The sequence below is a fragment of the Astatotilapia calliptera genome, chromosome 23 (genome assembly GCF_900246225.1).
Source record: "Astatotilapia calliptera chromosome 23, fAstCal1.2, whole genome shotgun sequence".
Taxonomy (NCBI): Eukaryota; Metazoa; Chordata; class Actinopteri; order Cichliformes; family Cichlidae; genus Astatotilapia; species Astatotilapia calliptera.
The window spans coordinates 27,404,860-27,420,521 of NC_039323.1; the positions used below are offsets into that span (position 1 = coordinate 27,404,860).

At 41.8% G+C, this 15,662-nt stretch overlaps 1 protein-coding gene across 2 annotated transcripts in view; it reads left to right on the forward strand.

The window, feature by feature from the left end:
* LOC113016076 (sodium/potassium-transporting ATPase subunit alpha-1-like) overlaps positions 1 to 14,872 on the forward strand; it is a 62,031-nt gene extending 47,159 nt beyond the window's left edge. For both annotated transcript variants that reach the window (XM_026158604.1, XM_026158603.1), the window contains exons 4-23: positions 2,389 to 2,490; positions 2,627 to 2,728; positions 3,967 to 4,080; positions 4,372 to 4,506; positions 4,758 to 4,875; positions 5,617 to 5,885; positions 5,978 to 6,286; positions 6,875 to 7,009; positions 7,922 to 8,114; positions 8,203 to 8,378; positions 8,457 to 8,593; positions 9,269 to 9,419; positions 9,504 to 9,672; positions 9,761 to 9,915; positions 10,018 to 10,141; positions 11,512 to 11,657; positions 11,787 to 11,917; positions 12,071 to 12,172; positions 13,122 to 13,213; positions 14,685 to 14,872. In XM_026158604.1, coding sequence (XP_026014389.1) covers positions 2,389 to 2,490; positions 2,627 to 2,728; positions 3,967 to 4,080; positions 4,372 to 4,506; positions 4,758 to 4,875; positions 5,617 to 5,885; positions 5,978 to 6,286; positions 6,875 to 7,009; positions 7,922 to 8,114; positions 8,203 to 8,378; positions 8,457 to 8,593; positions 9,269 to 9,419; positions 9,504 to 9,672; positions 9,761 to 9,915; positions 10,018 to 10,141; positions 11,512 to 11,657; positions 11,787 to 11,917; positions 12,071 to 12,172; positions 13,122 to 13,213; positions 14,685 to 14,713 — 2,889 coding nt within the window. In that variant the 3' untranslated portion in view covers positions 14,714 to 14,872. The remainder of the gene's footprint in view (positions 1 to 2,388; positions 2,491 to 2,626; positions 2,729 to 3,966; positions 4,081 to 4,371; positions 4,507 to 4,757; positions 4,876 to 5,616; positions 5,886 to 5,977; positions 6,287 to 6,874; positions 7,010 to 7,921; positions 8,115 to 8,202; positions 8,379 to 8,456; positions 8,594 to 9,268; positions 9,420 to 9,503; positions 9,673 to 9,760; positions 9,916 to 10,017; positions 10,142 to 11,511; positions 11,658 to 11,786; positions 11,918 to 12,070; positions 12,173 to 13,121; positions 13,214 to 14,684) is intronic.
* The last annotated feature ends 790 nt before the right edge of the window (positions 14,873 to 15,662 follow it).

Here is a 15,662-nt window from a genome sequence, read left to right on the forward strand (position 1 = left end):
TACTTATATAGCAGTGTTTCCCAACCTTCTGGAGCCACGGCACATATATCACATTAGAAAAATCACACAGCACACCACCAAGCAAAAATGTCACAAAAAGCATATTGATCATTTTTCCCCGCACACCAGGTATAGCGGAATTGGCTCAGTTTGTCCCCAGTATAGTTTGCTTTCTTCTAACCACTACTCATGCTAGGGGCGTCGTCTGGGTTGGAATTTTCTCCAAGACCCAGGTCAGATTGAGTACTTTTCTGTTGCTATTACGCATTGCATTCTTTCACTCAGAGCATGACTATTATGTAATTTCTTCTTCTTCTTCTTCTGTTTTACTGGCAGTTGGCAACCCATTCAATTAGAGCAGGTAGTTGTACTGCCCTCTAGTGGAAGAGAATGTAATTGTTCTGCCCATTACTCACGCCGGACGCTTAGAGTACTAATCAGGTGGAACCAGGTAATATTCCACGACACACCTGATCATTGGTTGGGAAACACTGTTATCGAGCACCTTTCTACTTAATATGGGCATTCAAACTGCTTTCACCCAGTCACACACATATTAATACAGTGCTTCTATCTTTACTAAGCACTTTTATCTAACATGTCAACATGTTCGCACTCTGATAGGTACATCGGGGGTAAACTTGGGATTCTGTAACTTGCCCAACGACGCTTTGACACATGGACAGAAGGAGCCCGAGATTGAGTCATGGGCTATGTGGCACTTAGCTATTTGTTTCTTTAGCCTACTTGTAATTAGCTTCCTGCCTTCATTCATTCCAATAAAAGCTGGTAGAGGAATATTGTCTCTGTAAAGTAACATCCATCCATTCTTTTCTGTTTAACCAGTCGTCAGGAGACTGGAGCCTATCCCAGGCTTTGCTTCTTGACTCTTTTTAATGCCACATGTGGCACAAATAAAATACATTGTCTTTATAGTCCCAGATTACTTGTGGAAATGAAGAAGTTTTTTTTTTAAACAACTCAAGTGAACTTACAGGCAGTTACATTAACAGGTTAGACAGATGGTGAACTGGACCTTTAAAGTATCAATACATACCACACTACAAAAGGCAGACTTGGATACTATTCAATAGTAGCTCCATGTGATCTTCATCAAGCTACAGATAAACACACAGAATGCACTGTCACACACCAATACGGACCCACCTAATGATTGCTTGAGGCTGATTATCTCCTGGAATCTGACCTGTCTGAACAGTTTCACTCATATAGGGAAACGGGCTTTATTGACTCTGCCAACAAAGAAAATAGTAGTAAAAAAAATTCCCCGTATTTCTTCAGAGGATTTCATAGAAACAGACACAACCTGATCACTTGGTAGTCTTCGCGCCCACTGTTAATTACAAGACTTGATTTCCCATAAACATGGATTTCTCTTGTTGTCTGTTCTTAAGGAGAAGAAGCTGTAATTTTAAGATTACTGAGGTATTTCGGCTTGTGGTTGTTTTTTCTTCTTGGTTTTCCATTAGGCCTTAATTCACCATTTCTTTGGATTTAAATGCTGTACGTATTAAACTGAAATGTTCTTCTTCTTCATTATGTTTGTCCTTAAGTCAGCAAAGATTAAAAACTTTTTAGGAACAAGGGAAAAACTGGAATCACACATTTTCATATCAGGTTTTACACTCATCCAGGCTGGAGAAACTGATCAGGAGGGCTAGCTCTGTGGTCGGCATGAAGCTGGACACTCTGGTGACAGTGGCAGAGAAAAGGACATTAAAGAAACTGCTGGACATTATGAACAATGCTGGGCATCCTCTGCACACGACCATAAACAATCAGAAGAGTCTGTTCAGAGACAGGTTGCTTCTCCCAAAGACAAGAACTAACAGACTTAAAAACTCCTTTGTCCCACACGCCATCAAACTGTTTAACTCCTCTCTGGAGGGGAGAGGGAGGGGAAACAGGAGGACAAAGGAGGGGGGAACAACTAAGCTGTAGTGCCTCTTCACCTCACTGTACAATACCTTGTGCAATACTTTTTGTAAATAGTCAACAGTGCAATAGACTCAATACTTGAAATGTGCAATTCACTTGTATTTTTATTTTTTATTCCTATTTATTCTATTTATCCCCTTTGTATATTTTATTTATATTTGTCTCTGTATTTATATATGTGTGTGTGTGTGTGTGTGTGTGTGTGTGTGTGTGTGTGTGTGTGTGTGTGTGTGTGTGTGTGTGTGTGTGTGTGTGTGTGTGTGTGTGTGTATATAACAATTCTGTAACTGTAACTTCGGTCGTTGCTGTGCTTTTTTTGGAAGTCGAATTTCCCAGAGGAACCCACCCGAGGGATTAATAAAGTTCTATCTTATCTTATCTTATCTTACACAGCTTAACCTTTCCTCTTACCTTTATCGTTCTTTTTAGGGTCTCTCCTCCTCCAGAGCAAAAGAGATCCTGGCCCGAGATGGCCCCAACGCCCTCACACCTCCTCCTACAACACCTGAATGGGTCAAGTTCTGCAAACAGGTAAGAGTCAAACATCCTCCCCTTGCAAACCGGACCTGTGGTGGAATATCCAAATAGTAGAAATGCAAATTAAGTCTGTGTCACTGTAAACCAGTACAACCAGCAAAGCCTGATTGTTATTTCCTCTTGTTTCCAGCTGTTTGGTGGTTTCTCCATGCTGCTGTGGATTGGTGCCATCCTCTGCTTCTTGGCTTATGGTATCCAGGCTGCCTCAGAAGATGAACCTGCAAATGATAACGTAAAAATAACATCTTCAACTAGATTGTTGTATGTTAAACAGTGTTGATAAGGTCACTTTTAAAAATGTATTCCACTACAGATTACAGAATACATGCCCCAAAATGTATTTTGTAACATATTCTGTTACGTTACTCAGTGAGAATAACGTATTCTGAATACTTTGGATTACTTAATATATTATCATGCTTTTTACAACTACATGAATGTACTATTGCTCTGTGATTTATGACTATTACTTGGTTACCCGCCATACCAATACCAATATCAACTAGATTTTTGAATCTTAACATAAAATGAGTAACAGTAGGGTGGACATTATGTAAGGCTTCACTTTTTGCAGCGGTCTCGTATTGAAAACTATTCCGTGCTTATATAAAACAGGTCCGCGGCTCCAAATCGTAGTAAAGGGACCTCTGGCTAATACATTGGGCTCTGTGACTGGCTCATAGCCAAAAATTAGCTTTACTTTGTTGTTCCGGTCAGCTTTGCTAGCAAGAGACAGAGAGAGGCGTTGAAAGGCTGCTCCAACGGAACTTATTGTTTTGGAGAAAAACACGAACACGGTGTACAGTCGAGTCTTAATAGAAAATTTACAACTGGGCTAGTCAGGTACTCTTTTTTTGCTGCAGTGGTTATTATTATAGTTACATGCTTCCAACTCCCGTTTCTGGTCGGTGACAACTCGTACTTTTCCACTCTTCTTTTTCTCCCTCCTCGCGCTCACAGACACATAACAGGTATGGCAGTCCATTCTCCCTGCAGCACAGACTACACTGCCCATGAGGCTACATTCTTTAGAGCTATGTCTGTAACACTCTGCCTGTTGCCTTCATATTAAATAATTTTTTAAATAATTTAAAAAATATTTCTTTATGCTATTATGCGGGCCGCAAGTAGGGGTGACATGGGCTGCAAGATTGAGACACAGGCATTAGAGCCTCTTAATGCATGTTTTGTTTGGGTTTCCACCGGCGTGGAATTACCAAAAATAAAGAGGGCATAGACTAGCATATGAAACAGAAAAAGACCACCGTGTAATCCATTTATGTTAACAAAGTAACTGTATTCTGAATACCACTTTTTTTAACTGTAACTATAACGGAATACAGTTACTCATATTTTGTATTGTAAATACGTAACGCCGGTTCATGTATTCCGTTACTCCCCAACTCTGATGTTAAATAAATAATGTATAACACAAAAGATGACCTAACTGCGCCTTCTCTGTTAATGTAGTTGTACCTAGGTATTGTGCTTTCTGCTGTCGTCATCATCACCGGTTGCTTCTCCTACTACCAAGAGGCCAAGAGCTCCAAGATCATGGAGTCCTTCAAGAACTTGGTCCCACAGGTGAGACACAAAAAGAAAAGCTAATGTAACAGTTCATTTATACACACTGTTTTTGTATCATTTTGCTTGGTAGCCTCCCGGCGGTAACACCCAACAGTACTAGTTGCACAACTCTAAGGAGTAGCGTTTCTTCATCAGTATTACAACAATGATGATGCATTTTTACCATCACTCATCTGACTTTTTGTTGATGGGAAAAGAAAGAAAATACATATTCATGTGTCTTTTGACATATCTAGGTATGCTTGATGTGTTCCCTAAAAATTCCTAAAATATCTTTGATTTTTATAGCAAGCCCTGGTTATCCGTGATGGCGAGAAGAAGAGCATCAATGCTGAGGATGTAGTGCTCGGAGATTTAGTGGAGGTGAAAGGAGGAGATCGAATTCCTGCTGATCTCAGAGTTGTCTCTGCTCACGGCTGCAAGGTTCTTTAACTCAAATACTTGTGTTAATTACACCATACATTTTTCTAGAGTGGGGGTTTGACAGCTATGGTTTTATTTATATAAATCTTATTTTATGTGTTATAGTTTTTGAGTAATTTTTCATTCTTGAAGTGGCAAAATCAACCTCAGTCCTCCACCCTTGTGCATCACCTGATCATCACCACTGGTCAGCGATCACAGCTTATTGCTGACCCTGTTAACATGTTTGTTTCTTTTTTTTCATTCCTCAGGTGGACAACTCCTCCCTGACTGGTGAATCAGAGCCTCAGACTCGATCTCCAGAATTCTCCCATGAAAACCCACTGGAAACCAGGAACATTACTTTCTTCTCCACCAACTGTGTTGAAGGTACAGACACAAAAATTGATTTACTGTCTAATTAGAGAAAACATAAGCTTAATGATCTCAAGTAAAAGCTGATAGGTTTGTAGCTTGAACCTATTCGCTGGAACGTTGAAGACAATATAATTACACAGCAAGCAAGACACGAAGTAGGCAAAGTTCTTCTTGTTACTCATGCATGAGGGAGACCTGCCTGGAGCCAAGTGTTGTCCCACCACTTGACCTCCATCAGACTCTCAGCCAGGTTCCCCATAGCACTCCTTTTATTGTGGTTACATGAATATGCATAGGGTCATTAACATATAACATCTTACATAGGTATACATGTGAACAAAGAATACTCTGTGTGTGTGTGTGTGTCTGTGTGGGGGGGGGGGGGGGGGGGGGTCAGAGTGTGACCCCATAAATGACTTCCCTAAACCTGCTGGTCTGGAAGTCCAACAGTTCATCTAAACAAAAGGCACTTAGCCTAAAACAGATACAGCCACGTTTATCCTACCATAAAACAATAAAACAAGGTACGACCTCTTCTCATGCTCCCAGGATGTAGGTGTGCATTCCAGTGTGGAATACACACCAAGCCTTTGCAGCCTGTTAAAGATCACACATCCTATCACTACACAATTGATTATACACCTCTAAGCATATATGGTTAAATATTTCTAAGCATAAATGACAATCAACAATACAAAACCTAACAAAAGCCAAATGAAAAGTCAGTGGAATCAGTCTGTCTTCTCTTTTCAGGCACAGCCAGAGGAATCGTCATCAACACTGGTGATAATACCGTCATGGGCCGCATCGCCACCCTGGCTTCCAGTCTAGAGGGCGGAAAAACTCCCATTGCCATTGAGATCGAGCATTTTATCCACATCATCACTGGAGTGGCCGTTTTCCTGGGAGTAACTTTCTTCATCCTTTCTCTCATCCTTGGATATAACTGGCTGGAGGCTGTCATCTTCCTTATTGGTATCATCGTCGCCAACGTGCCAGAAGGTCTTTTGGCTACTGTCACTGTGAGTTTTGGTGTCTAATGGCATTCCTTTTAAATACCTTATATTTATTGATACAAAAAGACTGTGGTTCTTAAAACCTAAATTGTCTGTAGGTGTGTCTGACTCTGACTGCTAAGCGTATGGCCAAGAAGAACTGCCTGGTGAAGAACTTGGAAGCTGTCGAGACTCTGGGGTCCACCTCCACCATCTGTTCTGACAAGACCGGCACCCTGACCCAAAACAGAATGACTGTGGCCCACATGTGGTTTGACAACCAGATCCATGAGGCTGACACCACTGAGAACCAGAGTGGTACCTCTTTTGACAGGAGCTCTGCCACCTGGGCTAATCTGTCCAGAATCGCTGGACTCTGCAACCGTGCCGTTTTCCTGGCTGACCAGAGCAACGTTCCCATTCTGAAGGTGAGAAATTTTCATCTGTAAAACTGCTCTAGTTCATCCATCGTGAACATCAACAAAGACTCCAAATAATTTCCCATCCAAATAATCCATCTGAAGGAACAAATCAGAAACATTTGTTTTCCATGTAACAAGTTCTCATACCCTTGGTTGTACACAAAGACAATGCTTATTACCCCTCTTTCCTGAGTTTGATAGTATACCCAATGAATACTGGGAATCAGTGACTATGTGGGAAGTCCTGAAGTATTATCGCTTGGCTTGGAACTTTTGGGATTCAACCAGATACAAATGCAGCCAAAAAGCACTACAAATCTTTATGAAACCACTCAAGATAATTAAAGTCTGTTTTAAATATACAGATGTATAATAGTCTTCGTCTAAGTCATGGTCTCCATAATCATCTATCCAATTTAGTAAATTACATCCACAACCATGTGATTGCCATATTTTTGATGTAATTCAGCAACAGATTACCTAAATACAGTTGTGTACACATCAATTCTCATTTACAAAATGTTGTTATAAAGAAGGCATGGAATGTGATGATAAACCTATTTTACTAACCCTGTTTTTTGCTTAAATCCACAGAGACATGTGGCTGGTGATGCCTCAGAAGCTGCCTTGCTAAAGTGTATTGAGCTGTGCTGTGGATCTGTTAACGAAATGAGAGAAAAATACTCCAAAATTGCTGAGATCCCCTTCAATTCCACAAACAAATACCAGGTATACCATCCACACAGTGTGATAAAGCCCTTAAATGTTTAGATCAAAAAAAGCACATCTATAGACAAAACACATACTATAAAGTTGCAGAAAGCCTTGTTTCAAAGTCTTAACTTTAGAATTAAGGCAATCCCAATCTTGATTTCCTTAAACTTGATTTGATCTGGGGGGATGCTGCACACTAATATAGTGCTAAGCTGTCAGTCTCAGGCTAGTTACCCTTTGCACTTTATTATCTATTTCACTATAAATGAGGGCTTGATTTACAAAAGAAATATCACATTGAATTAAATAACACTTAAACTAGAGATTTGGATGATAAACTATTGAGTATTTACTCGGGCTAGGGCTGTCAGTGTTAATCGCATTAAAATGACGTTAATGCCAAAACCACATTAACGCGGCTTATCTCCGTTAACGGGTTAATGTGGATCACCCTTTGTGTGGGGCTGGACGGCGTCAACGCGTTAGTGTGGGTAGCTCGATTAACGTGTTAGCGCCACGTTAATGCAGTTTTGCCGTTAACGTCATTGCAAAGCGATTAATGCTGACAGCCCTAGTATTTACTGAAGTTATAAATCAGAACAGAATGACTGTAATATCCTTTTACACTTCTGCAATCATACTACTTGTTTCAACCAGGGGAGTCGCCCCTGCTGGTGAGAGTACATTGCATGAACTTACTTTTCAGGGCCCTAAGCCATGTCTATATTTTACATATATTTTATTTCAGTCTAATTTTAACAACAGCATTTTTATCAATAAAACTTGCCTTACCTGAATCTATTAAATGTTTTTGATTAATCTAGTAAAAAGTCTTGTCAAACGGTTTAGAGTAAAGCTCTTTTAATTTTGCTTCACGTAAATCACTTAAACCTGCATTTAAAATCCAGTCTCTCTGCTGTCCCACAGCTCTCCATCCATAAGAACAGCACTCCTGGGGAAACCAAGCATCTGCTGGTGATGAAAGGAGCTCCAGAGAGGATTTTGGACCGCTGTTCCTCCATTTTACTTCAGGGCAAAGAGCAGGCTCTGGATGATGAGATGAAAGACTCTTTCAATAACGCCTATGTTGAGTTGGGAGGTCTTGGAGAGAGAGTACTGGGTACAGCTAGCCTCCTTCGCTATCTGTATATTTCAATTTTAGCTAGCAAAGGGGAATCTTTCAAGTATTTTCTTTGTATCTTATTCAGGTTTCTGCCACTGTCACCTGCCTGATGACCAGTTCCCAGAGGGATTTGCTTTTGATACTGATGAAGTGAACTTCCCCACTGAGAACCTGTGCTTCGTCGGACTCATGGCCATGATTGACCCTCCTCGTGCTGCTGTGCCTGATGCTGTTGGTAAATGCAGGAGTGCTGGAATCAAGGTATGATAACTTTTTGGATGACCAGATGTTTGTTTTTTGTTTGCACAAAGTACTCCATTTTTTTCTCTTCTTTCTCAGGTCATCATGGTCACAGGTGACCATCCAATTACAGCCAAGGCTATTGCTAAAGGTGTGGGTATCATCTCAGAAGGCAATGAGACTGTTGAAGACATTGCCGCCCGCTTAAATATTCCAGTTTCAGAGGTCAACCCTAGGTTAGTTCTCTTTCAAAGATTTATTGAAGTAGCTTTGACAGTTTCTTGACCACAAGTGAGAACTGTTCAAAATGTTTCTCTCTTTAATGATACAGCTTTAAAGTTTGCTTGAAATTGCAAAAACTGCTAAATTAAATTAACTCTGTCTTTCAGAGGTCCTGACTGCTACACAGCCAAAGAGGCTTTTACCATTAATTTACATCTATTAAATCTTGGTGTGATGCTTAGCTGGTGGCTTTGCTTTTTATTCATCAACAAGTTATTGTGTGTGTGTGTGTGTGTGTGTGTGTGTGTGTGTGTGTGTGTGTGTGTGTGTGTGTGTGTGTGTGTGTGTGTGTGTGTGTGTGTGTGTGTGTGTTCACGTTAAAGCACACTAAAATTACTATCCTTCTTAGTGCTTTTGCAGGGTTAGGATTGTTAGGCTCTTTTAAACTCATATAAAACCTCTGTTTACAAAATATGACATAACATTCTGTTGGATTAACTAAATGCTAAAAACAAAAGGTTGGGATTCACTGTCTGCACTGAGGATTGATTATTTTATTAGGTGACAGTGTTATTGAACACTTTTTTGCTGACAGTACCAAAGTTCACATAATTTACTTTTTGAAATGTCCTGATGTAATCTCCTGATGATACCCTACTGTTATACTAATGTGTTTGTAATTTCTTCAGGGATGCTAAGGCCTGTGTTGTCCATGGTGGTGAACTTAAAGACATGACCCCAGAACACCTTGATGATTTGCTGAAGCACCACACTGAAATTGTATTTGCCAGGACCTCCCCTCAACAGAAACTGATCATTGTGGAAGGATGCCAGAGACAGGTGAGCATCGGGGGGGATTCTCACAGACACAGTTTGACAAATGTTTTGTTTGGAACTTGTAAAAACATGTTCTTCCTTGTCCAGGGAGCCATTGTGGCCGTGACAGGTGATGGTGTGAACGACTCTCCAGCTCTGAAGAAAGCTGACATCGGTGTCGCCATGGGCATCGCTGGATCTGATGTCTCCAAACAGGCTGCTGACATGATCCTGCTGGATGATAACTTTGCCTCCATTGTCACTGGAGTGGAAGAAGGTAAGATCTATATCAAGACCTACACCTGCAGAAATCTGGAAATACAAAATACAAAACATCACTGAATCTACTAAATTACTTTGTTCAGGCCGTCTGATCTTTGACAACTTGAAGAAGTCCATCGCCTACACTCTGACCAGTAACATCCCCGAGATCTCACCCTTCCTCCTCTTCATCATCGCCAACATCCCTCTGCCCCTGGGAACCGTCACCATCCTCTGTATTGATCTGGGAACTGACATGGTGAGCTGTTTGGCTCTTCATCCTGTTCTATAGAGAGATTCAACTGAACTCAAATATGGGTGGAAAGTTCATGTGTATATTTATTCACTTGTGGTTTTGCAGGTCCCTGCCATCTCCCTGGCTTATGAGAAAGCTGAGAGCGACATCATGAAGAGACAGCCCAGAAACCCCAAAACAGACAAGCTAGTGAATGAAAGGCTCATCAGTATATCCTATGGACAGATTGGTAAGGCATCATTTATTTATTCAGCTTTAACTATACTGTATCCATATTTTTGTGGCAGTATTTAAGAATTCTGCACCTTCAATATGACATATAATTTTCCAAAAACCCTCAAAAAGTTAATTCTAACTCTTCTGCCAAGTTGTGCATTATTTATATACATCAGTTGCATTTGAATGGTCTATCTAAAATGTCTGCAATTATGAAGGGCGAGCTATTGATAGATGGGAATTAATAATAATAATGGATTGGATTTATATAGCACTTATCAAGGCACCCAAAGCGCTTTACAATGCCACTATTCATTCACTCTCACATTCACACACTGGTGAAGGCAAGCTACGGTTGTAGCCACAGCTGCCCTGGGGCAGACTGGCAGAAGCGAGGCTGCCATATCGCGCCATCGGCCCCTCTGGCCAACACCAGTAGGCGGTAGTGTCTTGCCCAAGGACACAACGACCAGGACAGAGAGCCCAGGGATCGAACCGGATGAACTTCCCAACCCCCTGAGCCACGGTCACCCCCTCGAATGGCTGATGGCTGCAGGCCCCTGCCAGGCATCGACGCTCCCACCCTAGGAGTGGGGATGGGTGCAGCCTAGATGGTCACGCCCTGGGGGTCGGCACGGACGCCAGAACAGTCCCTACCTCCTTCACTCTGGCGGCAGTGGCAGCCAGGTCCAGATCCGAGCTGCCATGCCTTAATCACCTCCACATGCTGCTCAGTCTTGTCCTGCAGCTCTTCCCGCCAGAAGCATGACAACACCGCCTGCTCTTGTTGTGTGGCTGTGAGTTTGATCACTATTCCGGCCAGCGCCTTCCCTGGCTGGCCCGGTCCTGGGTCTGCCATGCCACTCCACTCCTTGGTTTCGGCACCACTGTAAAATAACCACAGCAGACCCAACGACATTCTTACACTTTTCAGCATCTTTATTCAACCACTTTTCACACACACAGTTGCTGTACACTCACAATGGGCTGCATTTCTGCAGCTGTCAACCACACACATCCACAACAACAACAACTACAAGATTAAACAGTCACAGACTTTTAAGCTGGCGAAGCGTGATTGCAGTTGCCACGCAGGTTCATCCATCTCACCTGGAGAGGCATTGCAGACCACGCCCCACTACAAATACATATCTCTTGCTGCAGTTATTTGCAAACCTTCAGCAATCCCACTGAGAGTGACATCAGTCAGCCCAAGTAAGACTGAACTACTGATTTCAGAAAGGTTGCCTCCCATCAGCTAACCTGTGCAGTCACCTTGTGATCAAAAGTAGTCGGGGACTTTCAAGCACCGTACAGAATGTAAAAAGAAAAATCAATACAATCTGCATTTCCTGAAGTTCCCTGTTGTTTTTCTCCTGTTAGGTATGATGCAGGCCACAGCTGGCTTCTTCACATATTTTGTCATCCTGGCTGAAAACGGTTTCCTCCCCATGGACCTGATAGGACTGAGAGTGCTGTGGGATGACAAATATCTAAATGACCTGGAAGACAGTTATGGACAGGAATGGGTCAGTCACAGTAATTCTACTACATGTACTCTGAACTAGGAGAATTATTCAGCTTTATTGTGTTGTTCACTTGAGTTTCAGTGCTTGAAAAGGCTTTCTAAGCTTATCATTTTGTTTTTTGTGCACTAGACATATGAGCGCAGAAAGATTGTAGAGTTCACCTGCCACACAGCTTTCTTCACAAGCATTGTAATCGTCCAGTGGGCTGATCTAATCATCTGTAAGACCAGGAGGAACTCCATTTTGAAGCAAGGAATGACGTACGTATATGTGGAGACACAAGAGATCTCAGGGCGGGACTTACATCAAAACTAAGAGCACCTTTAAAGTTTAATGATGTTGTGATGCTTGATTTTAGAACATCTAAGAATATTCACCAGTGTTTTGGTGATTCTGACTTTTTTTCCCTGCAGGAACCGCATCCTTATCTTTGGGCTCGTTGAGGAGACTGCACTGGCTGCCTTTCTGTCATACTGCCCGGGCATGGATGTTGCCCTAAGAATGTACCCTATGAAGTGAGTCAAGCACACAGACAAGCTTGTGCTCTTCTTTTTAATCTAGTAATACCACAAATTCAGGAAAACACCCTTAGAATTCAATAATTATTCATAAAGCACACTTTTGCTCTTCCAATGTTATTCTTGTGGCCGTCTTCTTTGTCACCTTTATTCATGCAATGACATTCATGAACGCAAGACAATCCCCTGGTAAAGTGTTGATCTTGTTGTGTTTAATTCAGTGGTGTCATCTTGCTTTACCTTCTTGTTGAAAATAAGACGGCTATTATCTAGTGTCACTGGTAATTTCCTCTTCAGAGGCAGAGCGAAGCACAAGAGCTGCTATTACTAAGGAGTTTCTTTGCCCAAAAGAGAACAATAGAAAGCATTGAAGACACTTTAGGCTCATTAGCTGAAAAGTTCGCATGCTACTTCCCTAACGTACCCACTCCCCTGTTTCTTTGGGTGTCTTCTGGTGTTTAAATAATCCCAGTTTCTTATTCTGTGTTGTTGTCCCTATTTCTGATTATTTTACGCTCTTTTATTTTTTTAATTTCTTTGTTTACCTGTGGATATATTCAGATGTAGACAGCTGCACTAGATCTAGGACACTGAAATAAGCACAAAAACATAACAAACAGATCCCAGAGTTTTGTGGGCTGGTTTTCAGGGCTTTGCATTAGTGGTCTTTCAGTAACCTCGTTAGAGTCGCCAGAGAGCAGTCTCAAAGAGATGAACGCATCAGCAGGATATGTCCTCGACCCAGAGTCCTCAGATTTCTCTGCCTCGTTTTGCTTTAACAGCTTCTGAATTCATTCTAATAGCCGGTTCTCTGCAGCCTAATGCTCACTCCAAAAGCTTTTCATGTGCCTTTATTGAACCTGAAAGAAAAAAGACGAGTATGCTTGTGTTTTGTTTTGCTTTTTTTGCCATGTAACTCATCCTGACTGTCCATCCATACCTTTAGGCCATTGTGGTGGTTCTGTGCCTTCCCTTACTCCCTCGTCATCTTCCTTTATGATGAAGTCAGAAGATATATCCTCAGACGAAACCCAGGAGGTAAGAGCTTCACTAACTCTGTTACATTTTTTCACTATCTGAGGCACCCAGGACCCCCGTTTTGTCTCTGCATTTTAATCTGAATGAAGTAGCGTGCAACTCCTTTTTACCCAAATGAGAAATCAGAAGCACAAAATGTGCTGTTTTGCGTTAAAATCTATTGTACATCCAAATTTGAAGAGAAATGATCAAGTGCTTTGACAAGCCTGCTACTTAAAGGAATAGTTCACTGCAAAATCTAACTTGGGCCTGTAGTGCCCAGATTTGGTGATACAGTATAGGCTGTGGAAATGTCTCCATTCTCTTAAATGTCATGAAACTAAATAACATTCTCCTTGTAGTGCCAGTGGCACCGATGTATCCTTCCTGTAATCAGGGCCTGGTTGCTCAAAAACTCTACAAACCTTGTTTTGCACAGTTTCATGTGGGAACTATTTTCATAGTACTGAACCACATCCACTGAAACAAAGGAGCCCATCAGCTGGCTGGCATTAAAGCTCAGCTGTTGGTTGGGTGGAAGGGGGTGGGAACCATTTATGTTTACGTCCTCTCAAGTTGCTGCAGTTAAAAGCCCCTCCGTGATCAGTAGATGTACTCTTTCTCCTGCACAGTCATACAGTTGATAGGAATTGTTCCTGCATTAAACTGCCCACATCAAGGATTTTTAAGGATTTTTATTATGATACTCTGACCAGAACAAAGTTGGTGGAATTAATAACAGGTAATAGTTACATTATATTTAAGCAAGGCACACATCTGTGAAGCTGATGTTTCTAAAAGTGGCCGTTCACCCCAATGCACACGGGTGGATAAATGGGACAACAGTGCATTAAAATATGTGTGTTTCATTTTCCAGATTTTTATTTCATTTAATTTACTCTTTTTAATTTATTATTATTTACTATATGCCAAATCCCATACAATCACCACCTAATACACTATGTTGCTGGCCTTTCCACCAGAAATACTTGGATTTTTTTAGGATGTCCGACTAGTTAACCTTTAGACTAACACATGAGACATGTTAGGACAGTTTTACTCAATTACATTTACATGAAACTCCACTCATAGCTTTTGAGCTACAGGGTCATTTCAGTGTCTTGTGATCCTTTTAGTCATTTCATCCCAGGCTGATTATTTATGGCCTCACTGATGATGTCATCTCATCAGCATCTGTGAGACCAAAATGACACAGCCTCTCCCGCCCCTGTAGGATACATCTTCTAATAGCATTGCCACCAAAGCCATGGTGGCATTCGGCCAAAGTTCAGCAACATATATCTTCAAAGCCCCGCCCCCCCTTCCACAAGTCGAGTCTCTTTTCTTTTGATTGCCGCCAGCAAACTTAAAGGATTGAGTGCAAGCTTGTTGAAACCATGGCTTTTGTTTTTTCAACGCATCAGTTTGTCAACCCTGGTGCATGTGAGGCGAGATGTGCGATGTTCCTAATTACGTCTCCTTTGGTTTCTAGGTTGGGTGGAGCTAGAAACATACTACTGAGCCAGCGCCATGCATGGGACACAGGAGTGTTTCATATGCTACACCTATGTTTGAGATGTTAGACCACTAACACCACAAGTCATAGTCAGATTATATTGATGTATGTGTGGGGCTTTCAATAAAACATAAATACTGTGCACTGACGCTGCTTGCATAGTGGTTAATTTTGTCCAGGCTTTCCTTGTTGGTAAACGTGGGATTATCTCATCATTTAGGGTCATTTTAGCCTGTTTTCTGTTACTTCTAACAGTCTGACAACAAGTCAAGAGATCACTTTGTCTGCTCAAGGGCACAGAGTATTTCTTGGCCACCATGTTGCCTAATCATTCATTACAAGCCCTTATGTTCATTTCTGAGATTTTCCATGTGTCCCCCACCCGCCCCCACGCCCCCTAGTGTTTTGCAAGCTCCCTCCCACTCCGTTGCTAACCCCCCACCCTGCAATAGTTGAGTGACTACAAACAGCCGTAAGTTTACTACAAACACATCCAACAACCCCCACCAGTCAGCCATCAAGGACAGCCCTTAATCCTCACAGCTAAAGTTTCAGTTGCGTTAACGGCACGTGTCGGTTCCATAAGGGACATTGGGGGTCACGGGTGTCCTTCAGTTCCACTGTGGCTCTTTGAGCGCTAGTGCTGAAAACTTTTGGGCAGTCCATTTGCTTCACAGGGACTGTCATTCAGTTAAGAAGCCAGCAGTCAGTGGTCGCTCTGTTCAAGGGCACGGAGTATTGCAGGCACATTATGTTGCTTAATCATTCATTGAAACCTTGTCAGTTAAAACTTTATGGCTTTACTTTAGACTTTGCTAACCTCAGGAATGCTGAGGTGGGGATTCCAGTGGCAGCTGCAAACCTTTTGGATCCTGTTAAGTGTATCGACCGCACCAATTAAAATACACTTTTCCATTCAACTTTGGCCAAGTTTGCAAGAGATAGCTAAAAATT